At 44.2% G+C, this 25721-nt stretch overlaps 3 protein-coding genes across 3 annotated transcripts in view; 1 reads left to right on the forward strand and 2 right to left on the reverse strand.

The window, feature by feature from the left end:
• Positions 1-39: 39 nt before the first annotated feature.
• On the forward strand, positions 40-2327 carry srp14 (signal recognition particle 14). Its single transcript, XM_086182280.1, has 5 exons — positions 40-179; positions 818-890; positions 977-1089; positions 1178-1210; positions 1300-2327. Exons 1-5 carry the CDS (start codon positions 156-158, stop codon positions 1387-1389), a joined length of 333 nt encoding a protein of 110 aa, XP_086038406.1. The 5' UTR covers positions 40-155; the 3' UTR covers positions 1390-2327.
• On the reverse strand, positions 1820-9420 carry xgb (x globin). Its single transcript, XM_086182279.1, has 5 exons — positions 8950-9420; positions 5411-5518; positions 3943-4063; positions 3634-3714; positions 1820-2551 (listed from the first exon to the last, which is right to left on the reverse strand). Exons 1-5 carry the CDS (start codon positions 9135-9137, stop codon positions 2432-2434), a joined length of 618 nt encoding a protein of 205 aa, XP_086038405.1. The 5' UTR covers positions 9138-9420; the 3' UTR covers positions 1820-2431.
• A 795-nt stretch (positions 9421-10215) lies between these two features.
• The window catches only part of LOC147246729 (pleckstrin homology domain-containing family G member 3), a 30788-nt gene continuing 15282 nt past the window's right edge, over positions 10216-25721 (reverse strand). Inside the window, exons 3-19 of the mRNA XM_086183104.1 lie at positions 24853-25394; positions 21426-21526; positions 19504-19573; positions 19372-19418; positions 19130-19280; positions 18845-18976; positions 18237-18419; positions 18023-18115; positions 17826-17912; positions 17711-17741; positions 17399-17500; positions 17202-17234; positions 15810-15820; positions 15062-15454; positions 14226-14342; positions 11981-13397; positions 10216-11898 (exon numbers count right to left, since the gene is read on the reverse strand). Coding sequence (XP_086039230.1) covers positions 11252-11898; positions 11981-13397; positions 14226-14342; positions 15062-15454; positions 15810-15820; positions 17202-17234; positions 17399-17500; positions 17711-17741; positions 17826-17912; positions 18023-18115; positions 18237-18419; positions 18845-18976; positions 19130-19280; positions 19372-19418; positions 19504-19573; positions 21426-21526; positions 24853-25394 — 4157 coding nt within the window. The 3' untranslated portion in view covers positions 10216-11251. The remainder of the gene's footprint in view (positions 11899-11980; positions 13398-14225; positions 14343-15061; positions 15455-15809; positions 15821-17201; positions 17235-17398; positions 17501-17710; positions 17742-17825; positions 17913-18022; positions 18116-18236; positions 18420-18844; positions 18977-19129; positions 19281-19371; positions 19419-19503; positions 19574-21425; positions 21527-24852; positions 25395-25721) is intronic.

The raw sequence follows: 25721 nt of genomic DNA on the forward strand, positions 1-25721 counted from the left end.
TCCCCTCCCTGAAGGTAGATGGCGGTGTAGGACAGCCTGAGCTCCCCGTTCAAGGCGCGGGGCGGGGCTTCCGGTAGTGAAGAACCTACGTGTGCTTCATACCAGTTAGCTTGCGGCGAGTGAGTTAACGCTACAGTAGAATATAAGTTACAAACATGGTGCTTCTTGAAAATGACTCGGTAAGACAACCAAGTATTTATCTTTATTTTATTCCCTGTTGTTGTTGAGCATGAAACTGATGAAGACATTTTCTGCTTTAGCTGTCTCCCGCACAATATTCAACACAAACTAAGCTCGTCTGACTCTTTAGCTAGCATGCTAGTTAGAATTTAGCTAACACGGGCTGTGTATTATCAATTGATGAAACGTTGCAGTGTTTATTTTAAATGTGACTACTGGAGTCACATATTGTGGCCTTTCTATCCTGGTGATAGATAATTACCTCCAAAATACAGTTTAGCTCCTAAGTCGTATTTACGTTAAACCTTGTGCTCAATTGATTGTAGCGTCGCATCTACTCAAAGTAAAATGTCTCACGATTAATTAACCTGTTAAATGTAGATACCCCTCCTAATATTTTAATGTCAACTATTCTAGACTTTACATTTCAGAAGGAGCCCTCAACGCAGATTAATACTCTGTATGTGGGCTGTAAATAGCACGTTTTAGCTAGGCCTGCCTTATCTGACATCTTCATATGTTAGCAGTGTGTCGCAAAATCTGTGGATGTGTCAGGTCATTGTGCGTCATCAGTTGTGATTAAACCTGATGCCAAAGTGTAAATTTTTAAGCATTATTTTCTGTTTGGTTTTTGCAGTTTCTCACGGAGCTCACACGCTTGTTCCAGAGGTGCAGAACATCCGGGAGTGTTGTTATCACACTGAAGAAATGTAAGGAGGCTCCCCCGTTAGCCTTTGCGCAGAAAGTTGAGTCAGGAAGTAAAGCAGCAGCAGAATGATCTATTTCCTGTTTTCAGATGATGGAAGGACCAAGCCAGTGCCCAGAAAGGGTCACTCAGAGTCGTTCGAACCAGCAGACAACAAGTGTCTCATCAGGGCGTCAGATGGCAAGAAGAAAATCAGCACAGTGGTGAGCTTTTTGTTGGGGTTTGTGTGGTTTTTCTACCAGATTTTTGACTGCAATTTTTAACTTGGAATTCTCTTTTATTTCATATTAGGTCAGCACAAAAGAAGTAATCAAGTTTCAGATGGTGAGTCATTAGATTTGGATCTATTGATAAGCTCTACATGATGGGTTTAAAAGATCCTGTTTTATTAACCTATAAGCTGTGATTTCCAGGCATACTCCAACCTCCTTCGAGCCCACATGGACGGACTAAAGAAGAAAGATAAGAAAAGCAAAAGCAAGAAAACCAAAGCCACCCAATGAGCAAAAGACTCTTCATACAGTACAACCATAGGTACCTTTGACACCTGCGGGAACGGGCGTGGACTTCACTGCTTCAGCAGTCCCACCCAGCATCCCCTCATTTCAGCCGAGGCGTCAGAGTCACTGGTCATCCTCCCGGTGGCTGCTCCGATATTTTGCCAGCGTTTGCATGATAGCGTCTCATCCCTGGCTGTCCGGTGCCATCGGTGATCCGGAACAAGACCCGAGGAGTTCTCGCAACTCTTACTGCACAAATCTAGCCAACTTTATTAAATCTTTGCCATTTTTGCTTCAGAAACAGGTTATAGAACTGGTTGGGTTACCTCTGGAGCTAAAACCGGTAAGTTCGGTAATTGCCAGATGCTATTTAATTTTTAGAGTCCCTATTTATGTTTAATTTAGGAACCGACTGGTGAGTTTTGTTGTTCTGTTTTTAAAAAAAACAACACTTTTTTTTGTTTCAAGGGATTTTCCAGGTGTTTTTTTGTATGCTTACGCACGGACATTGCGACATACAAGCTTGAAATCACAAAATCAAACCTAATATTTTTTTTTTTTTAAGCATTTTCTTCAACAATGTCAAGTACAAAGAATATTTTTCCCTTTTGTTTTGGACCTCAAGTCCAGACCAAGCTGTCAAACTGGACATAACATCATTTAAATGTACTGTAAGGAGCTTCAGTCAATATGGTTTTAGTTGATCTCAAATTGGAAATCATGTTTCCAAATGCCTTGATGGATTTGAATACTTCCAAAAAAAAGTGTAGATTTACTGGAAGGCGTGTTTGAGTTGTAGGCAGAGACTGGCTGTAAGTCTAATGTCGTTTCTGTTTCTCACGATTACAAGGCAGCATTTTTTTGTCTCCTCGTGCGCCCTACATGTGACCTCATGGGAGAGGACCGCAGCAGACGTTCAGAAATAAAGTGCTTTGTTACAAAGTCTTCGCGTTATTTTTGTCCGTTCTTATAAAATAGCAAACAATGATTGCGGTGTATTTGAGCTGGACACTACGTAGATATTTGTTGGCTGATAGAAACACTCTCATAATGCTGTGTTCCTCTTGTCCGGCCTTTCCTTCGGGGAGACTGCTAGGTGGCGCTGTCGCTCGCTCTCCTCCTGGTACCCTTGCCTCATGAGGGCGGTCACATACTGGAACATGGCCTAGATGATCAGATTGATTTTGGTCAGAGCCACTTTACAGTAATTCAACCACAAGAGAGTACTAGAGGCTGGTCATTGGAGCAGATGAGTGAAGCTGAGCAGACATGCAAGCGAAGATTCTCAAAATAATGAGTAATGAATGATGCTGCGAGTAGATGAGTTGTCAGAGCATCTGGTGATAAGTCAAGTTAGGAGCTCTCTGTTAGCCGAGGATGCTGAGCCTGACGTAACCTGACGTGACAGAGCCGTGTTCCCTGCTCGTGTTCAGTGACATGTAAATGCTCACATCAGTCAAGCATGTGCTGCACTGGTGTCCCGATGTTACATGGTGCATTTAAGACACTAGTGCAGGGCTGGGGGGGGTTATTACTATCTCATGCCCCGCCTCTTTATCAAGAGTAGTTGGTTGTGAAAAGTTTGCTTGTTTCTGATTTTGTACAGAAAAAAGTAAATCCTGATCAAGATGGTGCACTTTCACATTTGCAACCTGTTGACTTCAGGAGGAAGCACACAACTCTACGATGACCACAAGAACACTTGAGCACTGGAATACACAAGTCTCAAGTAGAATGCGTACTTCTGCTTTTGGTACTGCAGTAGAGTCAATTTCTGATACTGTTACTAAGTTAGATTTTGGAAGACTTCCCCTTCTAGCTGAGGACTGTTATATCTGGGTATTTCTACTACTAGTCAAATAAAGGAAGTGTGTACTGAGAGCAGTGCCTGTTTAAGGGGTCATGGGTCGTGTGATGTCACCAGACTTCTCTGACTAAAGCCTGACATTGGTCTGAGGGTTCAGACCTACGATGATGTGGCATGTCAGTCTGTTATCAGTTCATGATCTCAGACCCTTGATCCCCAGAGCCCAGACTTCCCTATTCCCCATTACTTCCCCCGCTACTTGCCCCACTTCCTTCAGGCGCCAGTCATGCGTATGACAAGTTTGATGTTGATCGGATAAACAGTTGTGATAATCGAGCCACAGTCCTACAAATAAATGGTAGCCCGTGTCCCCGGGGGTTTTCCCAGAATGCCTCTCTGTAAAGCTCCCTCATTAACCCCCGTATGAGAAGACCCTTCACCTTCCACGCCTCCTCCACCTCGGCCGTCCACCTGTCCTTCAGGATTGGCCTCACCGCACAGATGAACTCTGCCCCGACATACTGGAACACAATGATGAGAGCTGCTCATTGATGGGTCCATGCTAACTAGGCTAGCTGATGTGTCACTCCTTTGTTGGATGGTGTTTCTGTTTAGTTGTTTCGTTAGCGGGTCAGTTCATTCAGCTGCTGCATTGATTTTCAGGGTCTGGGCTGATAAAGAGTGCAGCTGAAATTAGAACACGTGTTACAAACAAAGCCCGACACTGAGGGGGATCACAAGGGTCTTACGCTGTAGTACTTAGGCGGAGCATTGTAGTGATAATGGCTTTTCCCCAGCTCCACAGCCAGGGCCTCCAGTCGCTCCAGCTGGTCCAGTCTGGCAACACTTTTCTCGATGAAAGACATCACCCTGAAAGAGAGCGGACCGATCAGTGCGATACCCCTCCGCTGACATTTTCAGCTGCAAATAGGAAAGAACAAATAATTGATTGTGCATCTGTCACAGTTTTTGATCGTTTTGACAACTTCGAGAAAACACGGCAGCGTGGGTCCCCTGGTCGTGTGCGGGCGTGTCTGTCGTCAGAATGAATGCGTGACCGGTTTGAGGATGAATATAAAACAAAGGGTTAGTTGGTTTGCTCGCTCCTCCTGTGTTTCCCTGCCACCGTTTTTACTAATGGTCGCTAAGTGCAGCTGAAGAGCCCTTTGGCCTTATCGGTGAATACGAGAGCGGCTGGCTCCCACGGGGACGCATTTTGTCGGTGCTGCGACGCAACGCCAGCCTCTGTACCTTCGGGTCCTCTGGGCAATAATTGGCTGCTTCGGCTTCATGTATGGAGCCACGTAGAGAGGCCTGATGTATGCTGGGAATCAACACACAAGTGGCTGTGATTGATGCTACGAGCTCTGCTTCAGCGCCATGGAAAGCAGCATCATTATGACATGACCCGAGGTGGTGCACGTCTCCACTCATCTGGTGATCTGTGTCTCGTACTGTACCGAACGTGATACGGTTGGATCGCGGGTTTTTGCTCCAGAGGTGAATATTTTTCAGGGTTATGCACTGGGGGCGCTCCTCATGAGTATTCAAATTAATCTCACTGATGAGCGTAGTAAGACGCATCTCCCTGTATCAGAGACATCCATCTCTTCTTGTAAAACTATTTAACAAAGGTCCACATGGTTAGGTTGACTGATTGCCCCCCCCCCCCCCCCCCCAAAGGAGTCACCCAGCTGATGGTCCTCACACAGTTGGGGCCATCATGGTCATTGCAGATAAAGACCTTGCATTTTTATCTCAAAATCTATGAAAGCAACTTGAACATATTAATTAATATGAGAAATTTGAAGTGAATTTTTTTAATGAGTTTCATTGAAAATACGAGTAACAATAGACGCCCACTTTTGTTGGAGTGCGGCAGTGCCGCATTATTTACAGTATTTTATTGTGTGTGGTTCAATAACACAACAGCCAGGCAACGCGGCCCCTGGGAAATCTGCTCTGTCCCAGTGATTCTGGCTGTGACCTCCAGATCTTCTTCCCACACCTTTGGGAAGTTTTAGCCACCACAGTTGTGATGCTCCCATGATTTAAAACGTGCGCAAATGCTATTTAGCCTCTGCAGGAAACAGAAATGATGCCACAGCGACAGGTGCAGTCTTCTTACAGACACAGAGTGATGCTGAAGTGACGGGTGAACTTTGACCTGCCGGATAGTGAAATGCTCTCCTACAGTGTGTGCTGGGGGCCACTGACCGTAGGCCGTGCGCCCTGAGTTCCCGACTGGTCCGCAACCTCTCCAGGTCCTTGACATCTCGGAACAGGAAGAACACATCCTTGCATTCGGGATGGGTCTCAAACAACCTGTTACCAAGACAACGTTACAAGCAGCCATCCGTGAACGTCAGAAAAGAGTGGGCTGTCATATCCCCCCCCCCACACACACACACCAAAACAGACCTCCACTGAGCTTCCTGTTGAAGGAACCCTGATGGTTCTACAAGAACAGCTTGTGTGTAATTAGAGGCATCTCTCTTTCATCCTGCAGCCATTGTCTCCACCAAACTCTGAATAGAGAACTGATTGTCTGATGGTGGACTGATACTTCCTGTCATCGCTGCCATGCCCGCTGCGGTTTCACACCCAGCAGCTGTAATCAGTGAGTGGCCATGATGGATCTGTGACCTAAGCGGAACCGCCTCACCTCACCGCCACCTTCACGTCTGATGTCTTACTTATAGCTGCTCCTGCTAGGCTAGGCTAGGCTAGGCAGGTTTTCACTCTTTAACCTAACCTTAATCAATATTCTTAAACAGAGTGTTTTAGCATGCCACCATTCAATCTGAATGCCCCCCCCCACACACACACACATACACACACACACCTCCTGCGGAGATTGCTGCCATGAGTTAGATAGGCAGATGCTGCTGTTGCCTCCTGTGGATGTGAGCTGAAAATTAAGGTTACTTCTGGATTTAGAAGTCAGAGTTGCAGGAAGACTGATCGGCTTGTAAGACACAGGTACCTACAGGTATGCAAAGGTACCTACAGATACGTACAGGTATGCACAGGTACCTACAGATACGTACAGGTATGCACAGGTACCTGCAGGTACGTACAGATACCTACAGGTACGAACAGGTACCTACAGGTATGCACAGGTACCTGCAAGTACGTACAGGTTCCTACAGGTACATTCAGGTACCTACAAGTACCTACAGGTACGTGCAGGTTCATTCAGGTACCTACAGGTACGTGCAGGTACATTCAGGTACCTACATGTATGTGCAGGTACATTCAGGTACCTACATGTACATTCAGGTACGTGCAGGTACATTCAGGTACCTACATGTACGTGCAGGTACATTCAGGTACATTCAGGTACCTACATGTACGTGCAGGTACATTCAGGTACCTACATGTACATTCAGGTACGTGCAGGTACATTCAGGTACCTACATGTACGTGCAGGTACGTTCAGGTACGTGCATGTACGTGCAGGTACATTCAGGTACCTGCATGTACGTGCAGGTACATTCAGGTACCTGCATGTACGTGCAGGTACATTCAGGTACCTACATGTACATTCAGGTACATGCAGGTACATTCAGGTACCTACAGGTACGTGCAGTACATTCAGGTACCTACAGGTACGTGCAGGTACATTCCAGTACCTACATGTACATTCAGGTATGTGCAGGTACCTACAGGTACGTGCAGGTACATTCAGGTACAATGCAAAATTTTTGGAGCCGATGCTGACACCGATATTTTAGAGAAAGTAAATTCAGATATGAATACATTAGCTGAAATATATATTTGATTTTTTTCAATGAGGTATCAAAAAGTTGAAGGAAGGATCATTTACAGTATAAAAATAAGTTTCCAAAAAGATGATCATCAGCACTCTGAAGAGGAACTTCATATTTTAACTTCAACTTGACTGTTAATGGATTTTTGGGAACGCTTCTGACACTAAAGGTCGTACAAAAACAGATACAAGAGCTTACTTTTGATTAACTTTAAGTATAACTACTTTAGGCAATATTCATATTGTCTAACATAGACATCAGTGCACTGAAATAATAAAAAAATAGTCATCGTATCATTGTAAATACATTTTTATCCAGCCATTTTTATAAAGGCCGATATCAGCTGATGTTATCAGCCACTCTGCTGTATCAGTCAGGCTCAAGTTGCGAGGTGAAAAACAAGCGAGCAAACATGAATAGTAAGTGGATGACACGGGTGTTGTGCACACTTCAAACTGATACCGGCTACAAGATGGACGATCTGATCTGCAACACCGACCACTAATCAGAAATCATCTCGTGGGTGTGGCAGGCAGGAAATAAGAAGGTTTTTCTGCGCTGCTGACAAGAGGAAGAAGCCACATGTTTTCAAACCCAAGTGCCCTCGTGAATAAATGAATCAGCCGTCCATAACATGTTGGTTGACGTATAGAGGTGCTGTCGTGGGAAGCTCCAGCAGCTGCTGTGAAAAGCTTTGTGCCCTTTGAAAAGTAGATCAAGCAGAAAAATACAATATATTGACAGGACCAGTAACTTCGGCACTTAAGACGTGAGTCTGACGCAGCCGGGGAGCTCACAGAAGCCTTGCAGGTCTCACGACGTGACACAAATCAACCATGGAAAGCTTTCGATGACTGTTTCCTTATCTGATCTTTTTTTTTTAGAGCAAAGCTATATGAAGTTTCCTCAGGGGAGACGACAGTGAAATGTGCTTCCTCACTAGTCCTCTCTCCTGCTCACCAGCATCCTTGATGAGACAACGGGGGACATCCACTGCTCTGTTTCCCATCTCGCACCAGAAGCATGGACCGTGCTGCCAATTTCTCTCGAATGTGTTCGCATGTTTTGGAAATACAATGTGGTTCTGTATTACCGAAGAGGAATTTTAATTGGCGCTTCATCAAGCTTGTATTCAGAGCTGTCTCATCAGCAGGAGCTCAGCTGGAGAATCCTCATTCATATACATTTGATAAAAGGATGAGAGTGATGGCGTTTCCCTCTGCTGTCGCTGTTCACTTATGAGATACGAGCCCTGACAGCCTGGGGGCCCCGGGGGTGGCCCTGACCCACGAGCGGCCTATATATTTCCAGGCGAACACGCTAAGGTCAATCTCCTCAACTGTTGAAGTCACGATGGGGACACATGGCATTAATTGGGCTTCTTGCCCTGCGCCCGGTCCATCCACCCATGTCTTCATCATCACATTCCCAGTCACGTGCTCATTATTGCCCAAAAGGCTCGCTGGTTTCTTTCATTGTACAGTACTACAGCAGACCTGGAGCTGTGTATCCTTATGTAATAGTGCTAAGATGGGATGTCAAGTGATAAGAGGGGAGGAGGGAGTTTGCCTCAAGCTTTGAGTGTGTCAGAGGCAGAGTGGAGGGCGCTGGTGGGGGTGAAAGGATGCTGGATGTATGAAAAGGTCAAGCATGATGCATCATCAATCCTACTGGTGGGTCGTAGGTCAGCGGGTCATGGCACACTGAAAACTTCTTAAAACCATCATCTCCGGTACAGACACCATGTAAAAACTGTATTTAACACCTTTTAGGTTGTTTTTTTAGTCTTTTTTCAGCTGTATTATAATGTAATTTAATTAACATTTAGGCAACATTTTGCAAGCATGTCCACATAATTCTGTTTTGAAAAGAATTAAAAGATTCCTCAACTTTTCTGATTCTTCAGAGCCAAAATATGTCCTTAATTTCATGCAACAAATACTTAGCATGCAATTAAAAAAAAAAAAAGTTGAGGAGGCTTACTTGACAAATACAATAATGCCAACTTTTGCTATGTCGTCCCGGATAACTTTCCACGACTCCTTGATCATCTGGATGTGATCCTCGCTGGGATGCGCAGCAGCGGCAGCAGCGGCAGCAGCGGCAGCATCATCTGTATTCCTCTCTCCAAACTCTACTTTCTCTGCCAGACCTGATATCGCGCAGCCCATTCTTCATAAGAAAAAAAATAGATCCAGAAATGTATATAGAAAAATTTAAAAAAAAAAATACGGTGTCGTTAAATGTGCCGGAGTAAATCTGGTGTTGCTGGCATCTGGTGGTAAGACCGTAGCTGTGGAGCTACACTGGCGGTGGTGGACCAGCGTCGGGTGATATACTGAAAACGTGCAGATTCCTGTGACCTGTGCAAAATAAAATCCCCTACTTGGTTAGTGCGAGTGTGTACGGTGGGCTTTTATTTTGAAGGATTTATGTGTTGATATCCGGTGTAGGTGTGTTGTTCTGACGCATCTGATGAAGGCAAAGATGAACGCGTTTGGAGCAGATGTAGCGCGCTCCTCCAGGCTTGTCGGCACACACACACACACACACACACACACACACACACACACACACACACACACACACACACACACACACACACACACACCTGAAAGCAGAAGTAAGTCATTATAGCTCACTCTTTGTTTTTACTAACCTGACACATAACTAAAGGAAATCTGCTTTTTATAGTCAAATATAATAACTATGTTCATTGTCTATATTTACATATCCACTTATGCAGATTAGCTGATTGGTACCTGCAGCCACACCAACTCCGTGAGATCACCGGTAATGACAATAACACATTAAATCTGCATGTATCAGAAATGTCTCCCATCAAATGGTTATTGGTTGTTCCACAATGTATTTGCACATTTTTCCCTTTAATTTTTTTTTTTTGTTGGTTTGGTTGTTTGATCACATTTTTAATAAATACTGAATTAATTTTCATTATATATATATATATGTATGTATATATATATATATATATATATATATATGTATATGTGTGTATATATATATATGTATATATATATATATATATATGTATGTATATATATGGGTCTGAAGACAGAGTGAGTAGGACCTTGTGCATATAGAAAAGCCTCCTGAGGCAAATTTATAAATAAATACATTCTGATTTGATTCGAGGAAGCAGAAGGTGAAGTCATCACATTAAAAAATGAAAAAACAACATGCAAATATTTAAATTACACTATTAAAGAAGGCCTGGCTATTTTTTAACAGGAATTTATTCCAATGCTACCATATTTACAGTAATATTTATTCTAGTTCATACAATACCTTAAATTTAAAAATACAAATATGGTTTGACCTTTTTTTAAAAAAAATAAAACAACTTAAGTCCAACAGCTCAGATCTCTTAACTTAAAAAAACCTAAATAAACCCAGATCTAACAAGCCTTTCTTAGATGTGAGTGTCTCTAAATCTTGGATATAAACTCTGTGCAGCTCACAGTCTTTAAGAGGTCCGACTGTCCTTGATTCCTTGTTTCTAGAGAAGACACGAGTGGAAGTAGGACTAATCCCTCGTATCCATCCTGTAATATTAATATTATTTTCAAATTCTGTTACACATGGATACATCGCAAACAAGTTACCATTTCTGTTTTTATTGAAAATAACTTCAAGTATGAAAGAATATATTTTCTGGAATGGAAAAGCAAAAAAAAAAAAAGAAAAAAAAAAAGGGTCGCTACTTGCTTCGTATGTACATGAGGCCGATCTCAACCAAGTTTTCCGTTTCATAAATAATATCAAGGAAATATACAACATATTGATAAAAAATAAAGCTCCAGTGACGATGTGAGGAAACAGCTACAATCGGTGCGGAAACCAATGTCGGTCCAACGACAAACAACAGGTTAGAGGAAGGGAACTCTTTGGTGTGCGTTCAGAGTCGTGGCTGCCAGCAGAGCTCTGCTGAGGTCCGGTTGGTGTGAGGGGTTGAGAACCGTGAGAGTTATTAGAGCCACTAGTGGGAGCCGAGCGGATGCATAGACTTCATCTTCACTCTGTAGCAGGGGACTATTTACACATGTACACCAACTTTGTATTTTACAGTGTGGAAAAATACCCAATGTACAAATATTGCAATGCACCTTTTTAAAAACAACATACTTCCCCTTCGAGGCAGCGGCCAGTAAAAGCCCATCCCTTATATTTGTGACTTCTACATCACCGGGTGAGTTGAGGAGGATCTAATAACTGCCAGGTTAACTTCTCTGCTCCTGAATATAAAAACAAACAGTTCATGTGTTCATGAGCTCGTGCTCAAGCTCTGGAACTTCTCCCGTAAACTCTTCACCAGATTACTCTCAGACATCTTCCCTGAGCTCAGCACAGCAGCTTTAGAGGGACAGTCCGGGCCCTCCTGGGGTCCTTGGGGTCTGCTGCCTTCTGCTGCTGTCAGAGACACCTGACTGGATGTGAAGCAGCTCCTCACAGAGTCCTGAAGGTTCTGCACTTCCTGAAGTGGAAGAGATCCAAGCATGTGGTCCAAGGAGCTCCACCTGCACAGCAGGGGCTGCAGCTTGGACCGGGGCTGGGGCCAGTCCTGTACGACACCACTGCTGTCCTCGCAGACTGGTTCAGGTGGCTGTGTGGGACTGTCTGTCTGATGAGAGCAGCCATTGCACCTGTTCATGCAGCTTTCCAGCATTCCATTTGGTAACGAGCAGCTTTCTGCTACTTTTGAGGGGTGGGGGGTCTCGGGGTCTGTTGTGTTGGGGGTGTATTTAGAGCGCAGCTCCTGCACATCAGGCCAGTGGAAGGGCTCTGACTGTGGGCTTTGTGGACTAGTGATGGAGCACTGAGGGCTGGATCCAGAGTTGGGGCTCTGCACAGGGCTTGGTGACTGCAGCTCATGATCACAAGTGCTCAAGGGTAATCTCAAGCTGGGTTTACCTGCATACAAAAACAGACAATACAGAACAGTCACACATTGTTGTTAAAGAGACCAAGGAGGCTGTCATCTGCCTCTATTTACCCTTCCTCCTGGGTTGCTGTCTCTCCTCCTGGACAGCAGGCATGTTCTTGAACACTTGTTGACTTGCCATCTCTCGGTTCCTCTGCCAGACCATCGGTCTGTTGTTCTTTATTCGCTGGCTGTACTGACGGGCCAGCTGGAACACCTTGTTTTTCATCTTCCCCATGTCTTGTAGAATCTGGTCCTCATCCACACTTGCGCGGAAGTTAATGATCTTGGGGAGGTGAGCCTGGAAGCCTTGGCTCTTCTCTTGAGGAACAGGGGTTTTACATGGTTTAGAGGACTGGCCAGAAACCCCCTCCACGGTTTGAATGTTTGTGGTGGGTGATGTGATGGAGGAGCCATCTGAGGCTGTGCTTATTTCAGACTCCTCCACAATCTCAGGGGATTTCTTCTTGATTGTAATGTCTGCAGGATCTGAGCTGATATCCTGTACAGTCTGCTGGACTTCCTGGCTCTCCTCCTCCTCCAAATCCATGTCATGCCAGACCCTGATCATGTCTGATGAGGGTCTGAACTCTTCAGCTGTAGTAAAAGAATCTGTGATACTCTGAGATCTGGCCTTAGCTTCCACTAATCTCTGTTGTTCAGTCCTTTGACTCCTGTCCAGGCCAGGGAGGTCAAACACAGACCACGACGTGGGCCGGTTGCGGGACAGGCCTTTCCTGTGGACAGGGACAGCCTGCTCTCGTGGGATGTTGTTAAGCTGCCGACTCAAGTTTCTGACAAGACCTGCTGGAATATAGGAGAGACTTTCCCTGCGCTTGATGCTGAAGTTAGCATCCTGGTGCTCAGCATGTTCATAGTACCTCCTGATCTTGTGGATGAGGAGGCGGTCATGTTTAGAGAGAGTGGACCTGCGTTCCCCTTCCAATAGCAGACCAAGAGCTGGTTCTTGCACAGGTGTTGATGGACTAGTCTCTGGAGTCACCTGTGGCTCTGGGGACAAACTGGTAGACAAAGGAGTCTTTTTTTCGAAATCCATGCAGGCAGAGGGGCTCTTGAAGACTTCATTATCAGACAGGGGTGAGGGGCAGGCCAGAGAACCCAAGTCCTCTGAAATCAGACTGCTCCGTCTGGACAGGCTGCTGATGAAGCATTCGGCGATCACACTCGCCTGGTCCAACACAGAACACGGTAGGATGCTCTTGCTGTCCGCCAATGCCTCCTCTTCCTCCTCTGACAGCTCACTATTTGTCAACATACTGGTCTCCTCCACTTGTAGACCAGATGAATCGCTCCCGCCTTCCTCCTCTTCGGTTTCTCTCGAGGTGTCTACAGGTTCTGGGGAGACAATTTCATGCAGTTGGGCTGGGGAGGTGGGAGGCTTGGGGCTTTGGAAGAGCGGTTCCTCCAACTGATTGCTATTTTTTGCTTGAGGGACGTCGTCCAGGGGGTCCTGCTCCTTCACGCTGACCTGAAACACGAGGGGAGTCTTTGAAAAGAGGGACATTAGAAAGGCAAACACTTGAAATCCTGCATTAACTTAATTAACCTAAAAGCAGCCAAGATTCAAACGAATCAAGACATTGTGATTCGTTTGAATCTTGGCTGCTCAGAACTCCTCACTGGACAGCTTTTTTTTTTTTTTACCCTGGGTTTGTTCAATTGTGGCTCTAACAGTGTTCATAGTGCTGATGTCACCCGCTTACTTCAACCACTCAGCTTAATTGGTCTTTAGGCATTGCGTGATTTTGCTGGAGTTCCTGCATGTACAACATGTGCTGCTCGGAGCTGTGAGGCGGAGATAAGGTTAGACAGAAAACAACCTCAGTGCTCACATGCAGGAGGTGCAAAGCTACCGTGAGAATCAGGTAAGAGCTGCACCTGCTCCCAAAATCTAATTCGCAGTGGGAGCACCATCCACGGGAAAGCAGTGGGAGTGTGTGTGTGTGTGTGTGTGTGTTTATGGATTTCAAATATACAGCAGGTACTAATAACTCCAGCTATGATTTAAATGGGCCATAGAGAACTGTTCATATCTGAGGCCGCCTATTAGAGACGTAACTTCCATAAAAGTATAATGTAACATTGAACCTGCTTGCTCTCATTCGCCGTCATAACAACAGCAGACCCACAGAGCGTCATTCTAAATATGAAATGCTTACAAAATAGGCTGAGCAACAACCTGGCAGAAGGACAGATGGGCATGAATACAGGTCACCTTCATGTGCGGGTCAATAAAGCCTGGAAATGAAGCTGAATGGACACGTTTATAAATGGCGTACAAAGCTTCATCAAGTACCTCTGTGACGAGAGTTTCTTTCATGACCACATCCGCCTGTTTCTCTTCACGGCTGTGAGTTTCTGCCTCCTGTCTCTCTGTAGTATTCAATTCAGCAGCATCTCTGCTCTGATCATCCTGGAAGAACCAAACATGGGATTAAAATGACAGCTTTTATTCTAAATCCTCCTACAGAGACGACACTCTGAAGATTTCCTAAAGGTTGAACTTGTATTGTATTATGATGAAAGTGCTCAACATGAAATGACATGTATTCATTTCTATTCAGACACAATAGGGGTGTAACAATTAACCTTAACAAAGACTATTGCAATTATGGAAATTCAGAGAGGAACATGATCAGAAAATATGATTATCAAAGAGCAAATCTCTTGCTGTTATATTCATCATTTAATTAGATGGCTACATTAACCTTTGAAGTCGAGCAGCATTTAACATGAAGCCACTAGTTTTAATTCAAATCCAGGGAGGGTTTCAACAGCTTCACCATCAAACACAATTATAAAACACAGCACATTGTTACTTGACAGATGAGGGGAATATTCAGTCAGGAAGACAGTGAATGCACGAGCAGTGGGATGACCTCAACTCCAAAGAAACACCAGCAATGACATGCATCAAGTATGACATGAAGGTTTCACGGTCAACAGCCTGGGAAAGCGTCAGTCCATGCAAGAAGATGACCCGAGGTGTTGACTGTGCACGGTGCAAATGCAGGTGTTAGTTGGATCCGTTTAGAAAGACACAGAGTGTGGGAGAGAGGGCGGGAGAGCGTAGTGGGAAGCTGGTGGAATAGAGCAGGAAATGGGGAACCCGTGGGTGGCAGAAACCCTCACCGTTGTCAAGTGAGAAGAAAGCAAAGCCCTGGCTCTATAGTGCCAGCAGGAGATGGCTGCCAGCACTGAGCTGGCAAAGTCGGCTACCTGGTCTTCTCCCATCAATATATCCTCCTTGTAACCTTCCTCCTCCTCCTCCTCCTCCTCCTCCTCCTCCTCCTCCTCCTCCTGTGTCATCTGCTGCTCCTGGCCCACGTCAATGGGCGAAGAGCCCAGTTTTGGGTCACAATCAGTAGGACTTAGCTGCTCCACAGAGTCTGTTCTGGGAATTAGATCCTCCACACGCAGCCTCTCAGCCTGGGGCTCAGCTAGACTGGAGGCCAGAGTAGTGACACTTGTGGCAGGCTGCAGGGAGTGCCTATCGCCCAGCAGCGCACCCTCACTGTCTGCATGCTGTGTGTGAAGTCATACACATGTGGTTTGTTATTGCAAGGCGAGTGCTAGTGCCATGTTGTGATTGCAAGGCTTTAAATGGAATGGAATCATTATAAAACTGCTTTTGCGCTGGGTGAGATATGATTTTTGTAATCCAGGGCAAGTCAGACTAGGTTTTGTGAGGTCGACACTCTCACATTCAGTTGGAGTTAGTTTTGCGTTTACAAAGTCAGAACTGCTGAGTCAAACCTGTGCAAACCGTATCTCACCACAGCACACTGACCTAAATAAGCTGCCTCAACAGAATGAAAAAGCTCATCAAGGTCTGAAAAAAAAAAAAAAACACGAGTACACTTGAATTTCAGGCTCTTACCTTCAACACAGCTGCATGGAGAACAAGGATAAAAAGAGGAGGAGAGATTAACAAATGAGGATGTCAATAATTCTTGAAAAAAGCATGCTCAGGGTAAACACTGCAGGACTAAACAACAACAACAAGAACAAGCAGCACTGAGGGATGCAGTAGTTAGTCTGGAACAGACTTAAGGGAGGCCTTGTGATTAGATAAATACCAATTAGAAACATCTTCTGGACATGATGCAATTATCCAGCATGTGATGACCTACTCTCTCGCTGAGATGGGAAGGTTGACATGAAAATTGCTTCTTCATTACATTGGCTTGAAAGATTGATCCAAACAGGGAGTGAGGAGGAACTGGGGTCAAGAATACAGAGGTTTTCTCTTTCATAATGGCTGATTAGAAAAGATGAGAGCAGGAAGACGTGCAGATCTGAAGACTAAATTTGACGACTGAAAAGAGCTCGTGAATGACAAAGCCTTTGGCAAATGTGGCATACAATTAACTTTATTACCGGGGAGGACGGTGATGTGTGAGTGTGTCTTTTGATCTGTTTTTCCAGGTGTCTTTGAGGACGAACAAAGCGCGAGCGACATGGAGATGCGGACAAAATAACATTGGTAGAGGGCTGCGGAGCTGCTGGGCCACTGGACAAAACCAAGTAATGGATCAATTGTTTTCTAAAATGACAGTTTTCTTATTACAATTTATACATACACACACACATACATACACACACACACACACATATACATATATATATATATATATATATATATATATATATATGTATACACACACACACACACACATATATATACACACATATATACACACACACACACACACATATATATACACACATATATACACACACACACACACACACACATATATATACACACATATATACACACACACACACACACACATATATATATACACACACACACGTATATATATATATACACACACACACACATATATATATATATACACACACACACACATATATATATATATACACACACACACGTATATATATATATATATATATATATATACACACACACACGTATATATATATATACACACACGTATATATATATATACACACACGTATATATATATATATATATATATATACACACGTATATATATATATATACACACACACGTATATATATATATATATACACACACGTATATATATATATACACACACACACACGTATATATATATATACACACACACGTATATATATATATATATATATATATATATATATATATATATATACATACACACACACACTGTATATATACACACATAAACACACACACACACACACACACACACACACACACACACACACACATATATAAAAACACTACAATGTACCAACCTTTTGTGCTCCTTATAATTTGTTTTACAGGCTCTATAATGACAGAAAAAGGAGTTCAATGTCAATTGAAGGTCAGTAATTCTATTTATCCTACTAACAATTCATTTATGTTGTCACGTAATAATGCCGAACATCGCACACGATTTCTATGATGCTGCGTGTGTGTTCGTGGACAGGAGGCGTGTGGTGTCATTTACCCGATCTCCTCCTTCCATTCCGTCCTGCGTGATGGAAGTCATTGGCTTGACAGGACTCGGTTCTCTTCAACCTCTCAGGACTGTAGTTGTACTTGCCGGGATCTGAGCGGCGAGAAGATGCGTCATTCCACTCACAACCGTAATCACAACAATTTCCTCCACGTACACAGAAAGGTTACGGGCTCGGACTTGTAAATTAAACAGCACTGCGCACCGTTAAACACCCACATCTCGAGAATGTGGCATTGCTGGTTGCTATGGCAACAGTGAAACTGGTCTAAGCATAAGAATGGTTTAATAGGTAGCACTTACAGTTGGAGTTGTCCATGATGGCTTCTTTTGCCTTAACATGAAAAAAAAAGTGCTTTTAATAGAGATGACAACTCAAGGAGATGAAACCCCAGTGTGAGGCGACGATGTCGTTCACCTTCGCAGGGATGATGGTGTTGTGGTTCTCCAGAATGAGCCTCTTAATGTGATGGGCCCACAGACGCTTCTCTTCCACTGACTTGGCCTGCAACAACAAGCAAACAACAACAAAAAATACTTATTTTGTTTTTACAATGATTTAATGACTGCTTTGTGATATTTCTGAGTGCACGCAGCATCGTGCTGCACAGGTACCTGGACTGTGTGGGGTTGCTTGGGATGCTTGAAATGAATGACAATGAAGAGCAGCGGATCCTTCGCGCTGTCAAGTAGCATCAGAGTGGAGCACTGCAATTAAAACCACAATTGCACGTTACTTGAAAAAATGTATTTTCTACATGTTATTTTTTTAAGTCATCCTTTTCCACTTCATCAATGATCAATACGGAAACATGCCCAAAACCCCTACTGAGATGTGGGTCTTGTAGACGTAGTGTTCCCCTCTTTTCTTGGTAATGAGAAGCATCTTCTCGAAGAGGAAGAGTGTACGGGTGTTCTTCGCCCGCAGGACATGAAAGGTGCCCTCCAGCACCAGCTCTCCATAGGTGGTCAGGTCAGGACCCTTCCAGTTGATCAGAAGAGACTGGATCTCCTGCATGCGCGCGCGCGCACACACACACACACACACACACACACACACACACACACACAGCCATCTATCTGCAGTCCAATGACAATTTTTACATGTAGTCCTCATAAAAACACCCCCTACCATGAAAGCTGAGCCGGCCAGCGACTCAAACGAGGAAATCATTAAAAGAGCCGCAGTCTTCATCCAACTGGACAGGACAGACGGCTTCCAGGTCAATACCAAATTGCGAAAAACTGTGCAGGCTAATGGATTTGCCTCAGACGCTCAGAGATTGTTGGAATTTTAGAGGTTTAAAATATAGATTGACACCAAACATAGAAGTCACTGATATAAATCCAAGGTTGACTATTAGAGAGACAGAACTGTACTTTGTAATACATTTTTCAAAAAGGGGTTTCTATACACGTGTGATAATTCCAGCTGACCTGCACTCTGACGGCGTGCTCGTGTTTCCTCTTCATATCGTTGATGTACCAGGCCACTCCCGTCATGGTGTCTATGGCCTCCTGAACCACCTCGTAGCCGTCCTCATCTGAGTCAAAGTGCTTTGCAATTTCCTGTATAATTATGAAAACAAGGAGAAATCAAATCAATCTTTATTCTGACTTTTGCGCAAATGTTTCCTTTGTCCATACTTGGGTGAATGAAGCGATCAAGCATCAATTGAATTTGCACTGAAGTGAAGGAAAAAAAAGACCTCTGGTCTGTACCTGAAGCAGCAGGTGATACTTGAGGATCCTCTGGACTGGCTTGAGCAGGTACGAGCCCAAAGGCAGCGAACGCTTCAGAGCAGCCTGACGATCCCTGAAGAACTTGGCCAAAGTTTTACTCCTCATGCAGTCGGTCAGAGCCGCCACTGAGCTGGGGGGAGAGTGGAGAGATAGTCAAAGCAGGTTTCACCGGTATCACAGAAAATAAAAAAACCTCAAAATAGTATTTCTGAGCCTCTTACTTTGGGTAGTTGGTGCAATATTGAGTGTAGATTTCAAAGTATTCACTCTGAGGAAGAAAAAAAAAGGGAACTGATCACTTGTGTGTTTTTTGAGGGAGCTGATATGAGTTAGAAGAAGATAGTTACACTCACCTTATCTACAAAGCAGCGAGCGATGGCCACAGGGTCATTCTCACACATGTCCAACGACTGCAGAAGCTCACTGAAAAGCAAAACAAGACAAAAGTGAGAAAGTTGGGTGTTAATGGAGGTCCTAAACTCAGGGAAGAGGACCAGGAAGTGAAAATAACCACAGAAAGAAGGAGAGGACAAATGATTAGCACTTTGCAGAGTGAAATTTAACCCTTGTTATGGGATGCCACCACTAGGGGGGAGCATACACTTAGACATGAGCCTTCAAGCATGTCCAGGGAGAGGACATGGACTGGGTTCGCATTTTTTAAAAAAGATAACGGGCTTTATTCTATATTTGAGGAGCAAAAACCTGAGAGTTGTGATGTAATATAGTGATTCATAACGTGTGCACAACCGAAGGTGGCAGAAACATGGAAAAGTACTGGAAAATGTCCACAAAAAGGATCATCAAGTCTGTAACCTACACAGTTCTACACTCTACATTCCAAAGGATGGATCAAAGCCCGTGAGGTTTGACTGAAACTGACTACAATCAAATAAGTCAACATGTTCATGGTAAATTCCTTTGTGTCGAGATTTTTTTTTTCAGCACAAAATCAATATTTGTTCATACCACATGATTACAATGTTAACACTATTCAAGGTTGGGAGAGGGTTGAGTGCAATAAAGAAAAAGAAAAAAAAATCCTGGGTAAACACAAAGTGGTCAAACAGCCGTCGCTGTCGAAAATGAATTTAATGGAAGTCCCAGAATACTGAGAAGTCATGTTATCACCGCAGCTGTACATGTAACCTTCTACCACGGTAATCAAAAATACCTCAATCCAGAACACCTGTAAATTCAATATTCTGTGCTACAGCACATTTGATCATTGCCTTCATTCATTTGGAATTTTCATACAAACAAAAAAACAACTCCAGAACAAATTCTTGGCCTGGCTGGGATTTTTCCTTCTCCTGCTCGGAATGTACAATTTCACTCTCATCCTCCATGTCCGTCCTAATCACTTACCTTGGGAGGCAGCTGGATTTACAAGAACATTAGGTCTCACAAGATCACGGGATCACATGGTTTACTTCAGTCTACCAGGAATACAGTGCCATGCTGGAAACAGTATTGTCTTATCACTATTGGTGGATACACACTACCTTTGCACAGCCTTTTTGTTTGGAAAAAACTTCTACTGCATGCACTATTAAGAGCATGTGGCCTGTGTGACCGCTGGAAGAATGAATGAATGAACGAAGGGCTGTGCGAAAATCTAATCTCTCCCTACAAAATGTGTTTTCCCCTGGGCAGCCTCTGTTGCAAAATGTATAAACATGAAGCCACTCTTCACAGGCTGACACGAGCGAGCTTTCACCCAAACTAAACAGGAAGATAGATATCGTATCTTCATTCTGAAACGTCACTAAATGAGCCTCCCTCTCCAGCTGTGCTCTCTAGAGCCCTGTCAGAATCCTTTTCATCACAAGTTTGATTTAAAAAAAAAAAAAAAAGTCCAATCTACCCTACACAGGCTTCTGTGCTGTCCTGGCATTACCAGGGAGGGTCCTCACTGTGAGGGGAAAGAGGAATGTTAATGTGTGTTTTGGCAGCCAGTGTGGTCGGCCGTGTGAGCGCCAGCTGAAATAAGATGATTGAAAGTAGCGTTCGCTGCAGCACCACCTCCACTGTAAAGTGTGCTGCTGTTTGGCGTCACTGATAAGATGGTGAAGCAAGTCTCATGTATTCTGTAGCAATCCTCTTTCACTCCATTATCAAACCAAAGAATGTTGATTACATATCAAAGTGTCTAAAACAAGGAAGAGTGCAGTGCCTGTTTCCTCTTCTGCTCTGAGAACAATGTGCCTTTGTCTTTACCCATCATCAGTAACTATCTGAAAAGGGATCACGCTGTTTCGGAAGGGACTCTTACCTGTTGAACTCATAGATGTCCTCTATATTTCCAAACAGAGCACACACTTGCTCTGGGCGTATGGGAAGGTTGCTCATATCGATGATGTGACCCAAGTAGTCCTGGAAAAACAGCAGCGATGGAGTTCCATTTAAAAGAACAGCTCATTTCAGTGCTTGGTGACATATGTGACACCAGCACTTGCAAATTCTTACCAGTAGAGGGAGCATGACTACGTTTTCCACCTTTTGGCTCCCCTATTTTATATGACATGTCCAGCTGGTTGCTACAGCAGTGCAGATTTGTATCAAGACTTTTTAATTTGTAAAAATAAAGGCTGCTTAATTTGTCAGTGATCCTTTTAAGGGTTTGCTCCATTGACAAACATCTCTGTACTCTGTTGCCCGTCTAGGACTCCACTCTCCCCGGAGTATTCTCAAGCAGATAAAAATATCTAAAAACCACAGGAGCCAAATATGCCAACATCTGGATGATTTACCTCCCTCGTCCTCCATTGCACACTCACGTGCCATACAAACAAGTAGAGGAGCATGTTGACGAGAGACAAACACGCACACAAGCGACGACTAAATAAAGAGCATAACAGTAAACAGCCTCGACAGACACCCAGTCTCCCTGACAATCTGGTGCAAATACACACACACACGCACGCGCGCACACACACAGCTAGAGTACAGTCACCATCACACTATTGAAAGAACTGCAGCTGGAACGTGGCTGCAGAATTCCAGTGCTGTGAGAGCAATGCTGACCTGCAGTCAGCTGGGCGTCACAGAGTCTCCCAAAGAAAATCTTGTGCTGGTGCCTGTGTTAACACCACACACATGACCTTTAGCATACTATGTGATGCCATGTCTGGAGTTCATAGTTATACAGGCTACAGTCTTAAAACAAGACTAGGTCAACCTCATATATGACTGGACCCTGTGTTGGCAGCCAGTTGTCGGTCAATAAGGTAGCTACACGAAGTGCTCATCTGCAGTTTTTGACTGGTCCCTGTGATATTGTTGCTGTTGCATGTTCCTTAACTAAAAAAATGGGTTCACAAAAGGTCAAAAACCATTTGACCAAGATCTGTAGATGTTATTCTGGGCTGTTTCCTTTAACATGTCCAGTTAAAAATAGTGGTACAACTGTCCTAGAAAAGGAGCACCAGAGCAGGTCAGAAAGTATCTTATATTTTGTGAATTGTAACCAAACTTTCAAAAATCTAGCAAATAAGGTGAACTGACGCACTTATCCATCCACTAGTGTTATGTGATTATTAAGAGTTGGTTCATCAAGAGAGGAGGTAACCTGGGTGGCTTATTCTCTCAGCCACTCTGTAGAAGAAGATGGCGTAGCAAGATGATGTCATTAAAAGGGTGCCAGTCAAACCTCACACAATCACCATGAGGGAGAAGTTTGCCTCAGAGGCTGTCTGCCAGTGAGTCCTCTCACAGAAAGCCTTTGTGAAAGCTGCAGTTTTAACCTGAACCACAACATTTTCCAAAACCTAACCTCTCTCCTACAGAAAGGCTTCCTGCCAGAAATGCTGCAGGGCAAACTTCTCCTTAGTGCAAACAAGCTCTGGTCCAGCTAAAAAGCTGGACAGTTATGAGTCACGTTTTCATCCAGATTGGAGATGCTGGAGCAGCTCAATCTGAATCCCTGAACACAGACCACATTCTTGTTCCAACAATGCTGAGTATGATGAGTCTTGGGTGTGTTCAGGCCAGGTGTTTGGGCTGCATGAAGATGTCTGAGACCAACTGGGTCAAACAGCTGTCCTACAAACATTATCTCATGGAGGGGGAGAGATATGCGACTGAGCGATAAATCTAAAAGGAAAGGTTCAGCAGCTGCTCTGGTTCAGTGTCATCAGGCGGGAGCTTTAAACGAGTTCACTGACCGGTAGTTTCACACATCCTTGTCTGATTCAAGCCCCAGAGTGACATTGAAATAAGTCCCATGGAATCAATGTCATACTGTAGTCACAAAAGGACAGAGGATACATCTGACACAGAACATGTTCCCACACCGAAACTTGTGGAAAAACCCATTGCTCTCCTTTTCATCCGTGTTGTTTCACTAGCTGGCGCAAAGATGGAGGTGTTTGTGTTGGCTGGGAGAGCTCAGACGAGGCTGGAGCCCGCTGCAGTGCCTGATTGTGACTGGGGCCAGACTAGGCAGGGCTGCTGCTGCCGCTCATGTCAAAAGAAATACTTAGAAGTCCTGAAAAGTGTTTGTCGGGAGCAAGTCGTTAATCAGAGACCAGCACAGACAGACACAAGGTGAGGAGAGGTGCAAGCTGGTTTCATGTTTCAGAAATGCTGCACGTGTTAAAGACATTACCATCAGTGCAGCGGGTGCTGTCTGACAGCCGGGTGCTATGCTACACTCAGGAAGATTGAGGGCCTAGAGAGGGTACTCTGTCTGGATCCAAGACTTAAAAAAGGTGAAAAAGCAGTAAGAGATAAATGACCTGTTGAGGAGTGAAAGCATCCCCGGTGTATTGTCCATGCTTTACATCTCTATGATGTCCTCACTTTGACTACGACCACAGAGCACAAGGTTTCAGTCTTGAAAGACTCAAACTGTGTCCCAGATTGGCCTCAGAGTTTAAACACCAGATATGAGCCCAGTCCATGATTCCAGTCTACAAGCTGTAAACTTTCACTGCACTGTAAATACACAAGATGGTTTATATACACAACACAATGATCAGATTATAAACTGCTCTGCAGCCTTGATCTGTATGAGCTAGAAATCTATAAACACTGCAGACAATACCAGATGTTAGACAAGCACTTGAGTCTGCTCACTGATTTATTTGGGAAGCATGAAATCAGAAGGGGCCTGGGACTGTCACAATGAAATAACTGCGGTAAACAATATTGCCATTTTAGGAGCAAACTGCTTTTATGAAACTGATGTAATAAAATAACAGTAAAACGCACCCTTTCAAAGTGTGAATATCTTTTTATGTAAGAATATTTGGTCATAATTTCAAATCAGAATGTGGAAAATATCATAATATCCCAAATAAATAAAACCCTAAGTAAAATTATCCACCAAAAAAGTTGGTGAGGTTCTAATGTGGACACCGTAAATCAATACTGAGGTCATGGCGACAGGCCTGAATGGAGCCAGGTAAAGAAAAGACAACAATATCCACATGAAACTGCACAAGATTCATTTGAGACCTGAGAACAGTTGCAAGGAAAACAGTAGACATCATTTGTGCTCAACAGCCGTTGAGCCCCGTTCTCCTATTCTGGCTACTGAATGGGCTCATTCAGTAAATTACCTTTAAACGGGGCTGCAGACATTAAGTCACGGCCGCCTATTAATCCAAGTCAAGCTTTAAATACACAGAACATAATATCAAATCTTTGACCCCAACAGGCTGGAAGTGAATACATAGAATCAGCTTATTCATACCCACCTCTACAATGCTGCGCAGGTCCTTGACATACATGCGCTCCGTCTCAATGATCTCCATGACAACACGGTCCACATAGGTCAGCTTTGGGTTTGGTGCCATGGCGTCGGTGACGACAGGCGAAGCAGGGAAGTGAAGTATTTCAGCACTTGTCTTCCTGTTTGAGGTGGTGTTGTTGTTATTCCACTGGCTGCTGAACACCCTAGGTTCCAGCTGTCCCCGCCAGTGGACCCTGGTGCCTGCGAGGGCAGGACTGTTGTCCCCCGTCAGCTCTACAGTGCTATCAGCTGGGCTCAGTTCCAAATCTATGTCCTCTTCACTTGGTATGGGTGGGGTGCTGGAGGAAGGAAGGGCCACGGTGCTCCCAAAAAGACTGTGACTATCCCGCGACGAGCCGGAAGAGAGAGTGGACACCAGGCTCACAGGACGTTCCCCGTCCACGTCCGGTGGCTCCATGCATAGCCGGCTGAAACAGTGAGGGCCTGAGTCAGTGTTTGCCTGGTCATGTTCTCTGGCGCAGAGGGGCGAGGACAACTGAGGATATTCTGATAGGTGAGAAGAATACACACAGAAAGTAGGTCAGTACTTGAGTATTGAAAGACTTCAACACCTTAAGGCCACCTTTTCAGAGGCTGACTGTTTCGCTTTCGTAAGAAATTATGTATCTCGTAGAGAAATTAAGCCAATGCAAGAGAGAATATATGCAGCAGGCTTTCACTTGTGGCTCCTGTGCAGCTGCATGAAAGATTTAACCAAAAAAACAAGCAACCGAGGTGCAAAAGGTTAGTAAAACAGTGCAGCCCCACGCATTATTCATTACTGTATGTCTTCATTGATGACATACAGTAATCTGGGGTACAAGAAAAAAAACA

The sequence above is a fragment of the Aulostomus chinensis genome, chromosome 17 (assembly GCF_037954235.1).
Source record: "Aulostomus chinensis isolate RoL2024-O1b breed Wild chromosome 17, RoL_Achi_v1.0, whole genome shotgun sequence".
Classification (NCBI taxonomy): Eukaryota; Metazoa; Chordata; class Actinopteri; order Syngnathiformes; family Aulostomidae; genus Aulostomus; species Aulostomus chinensis.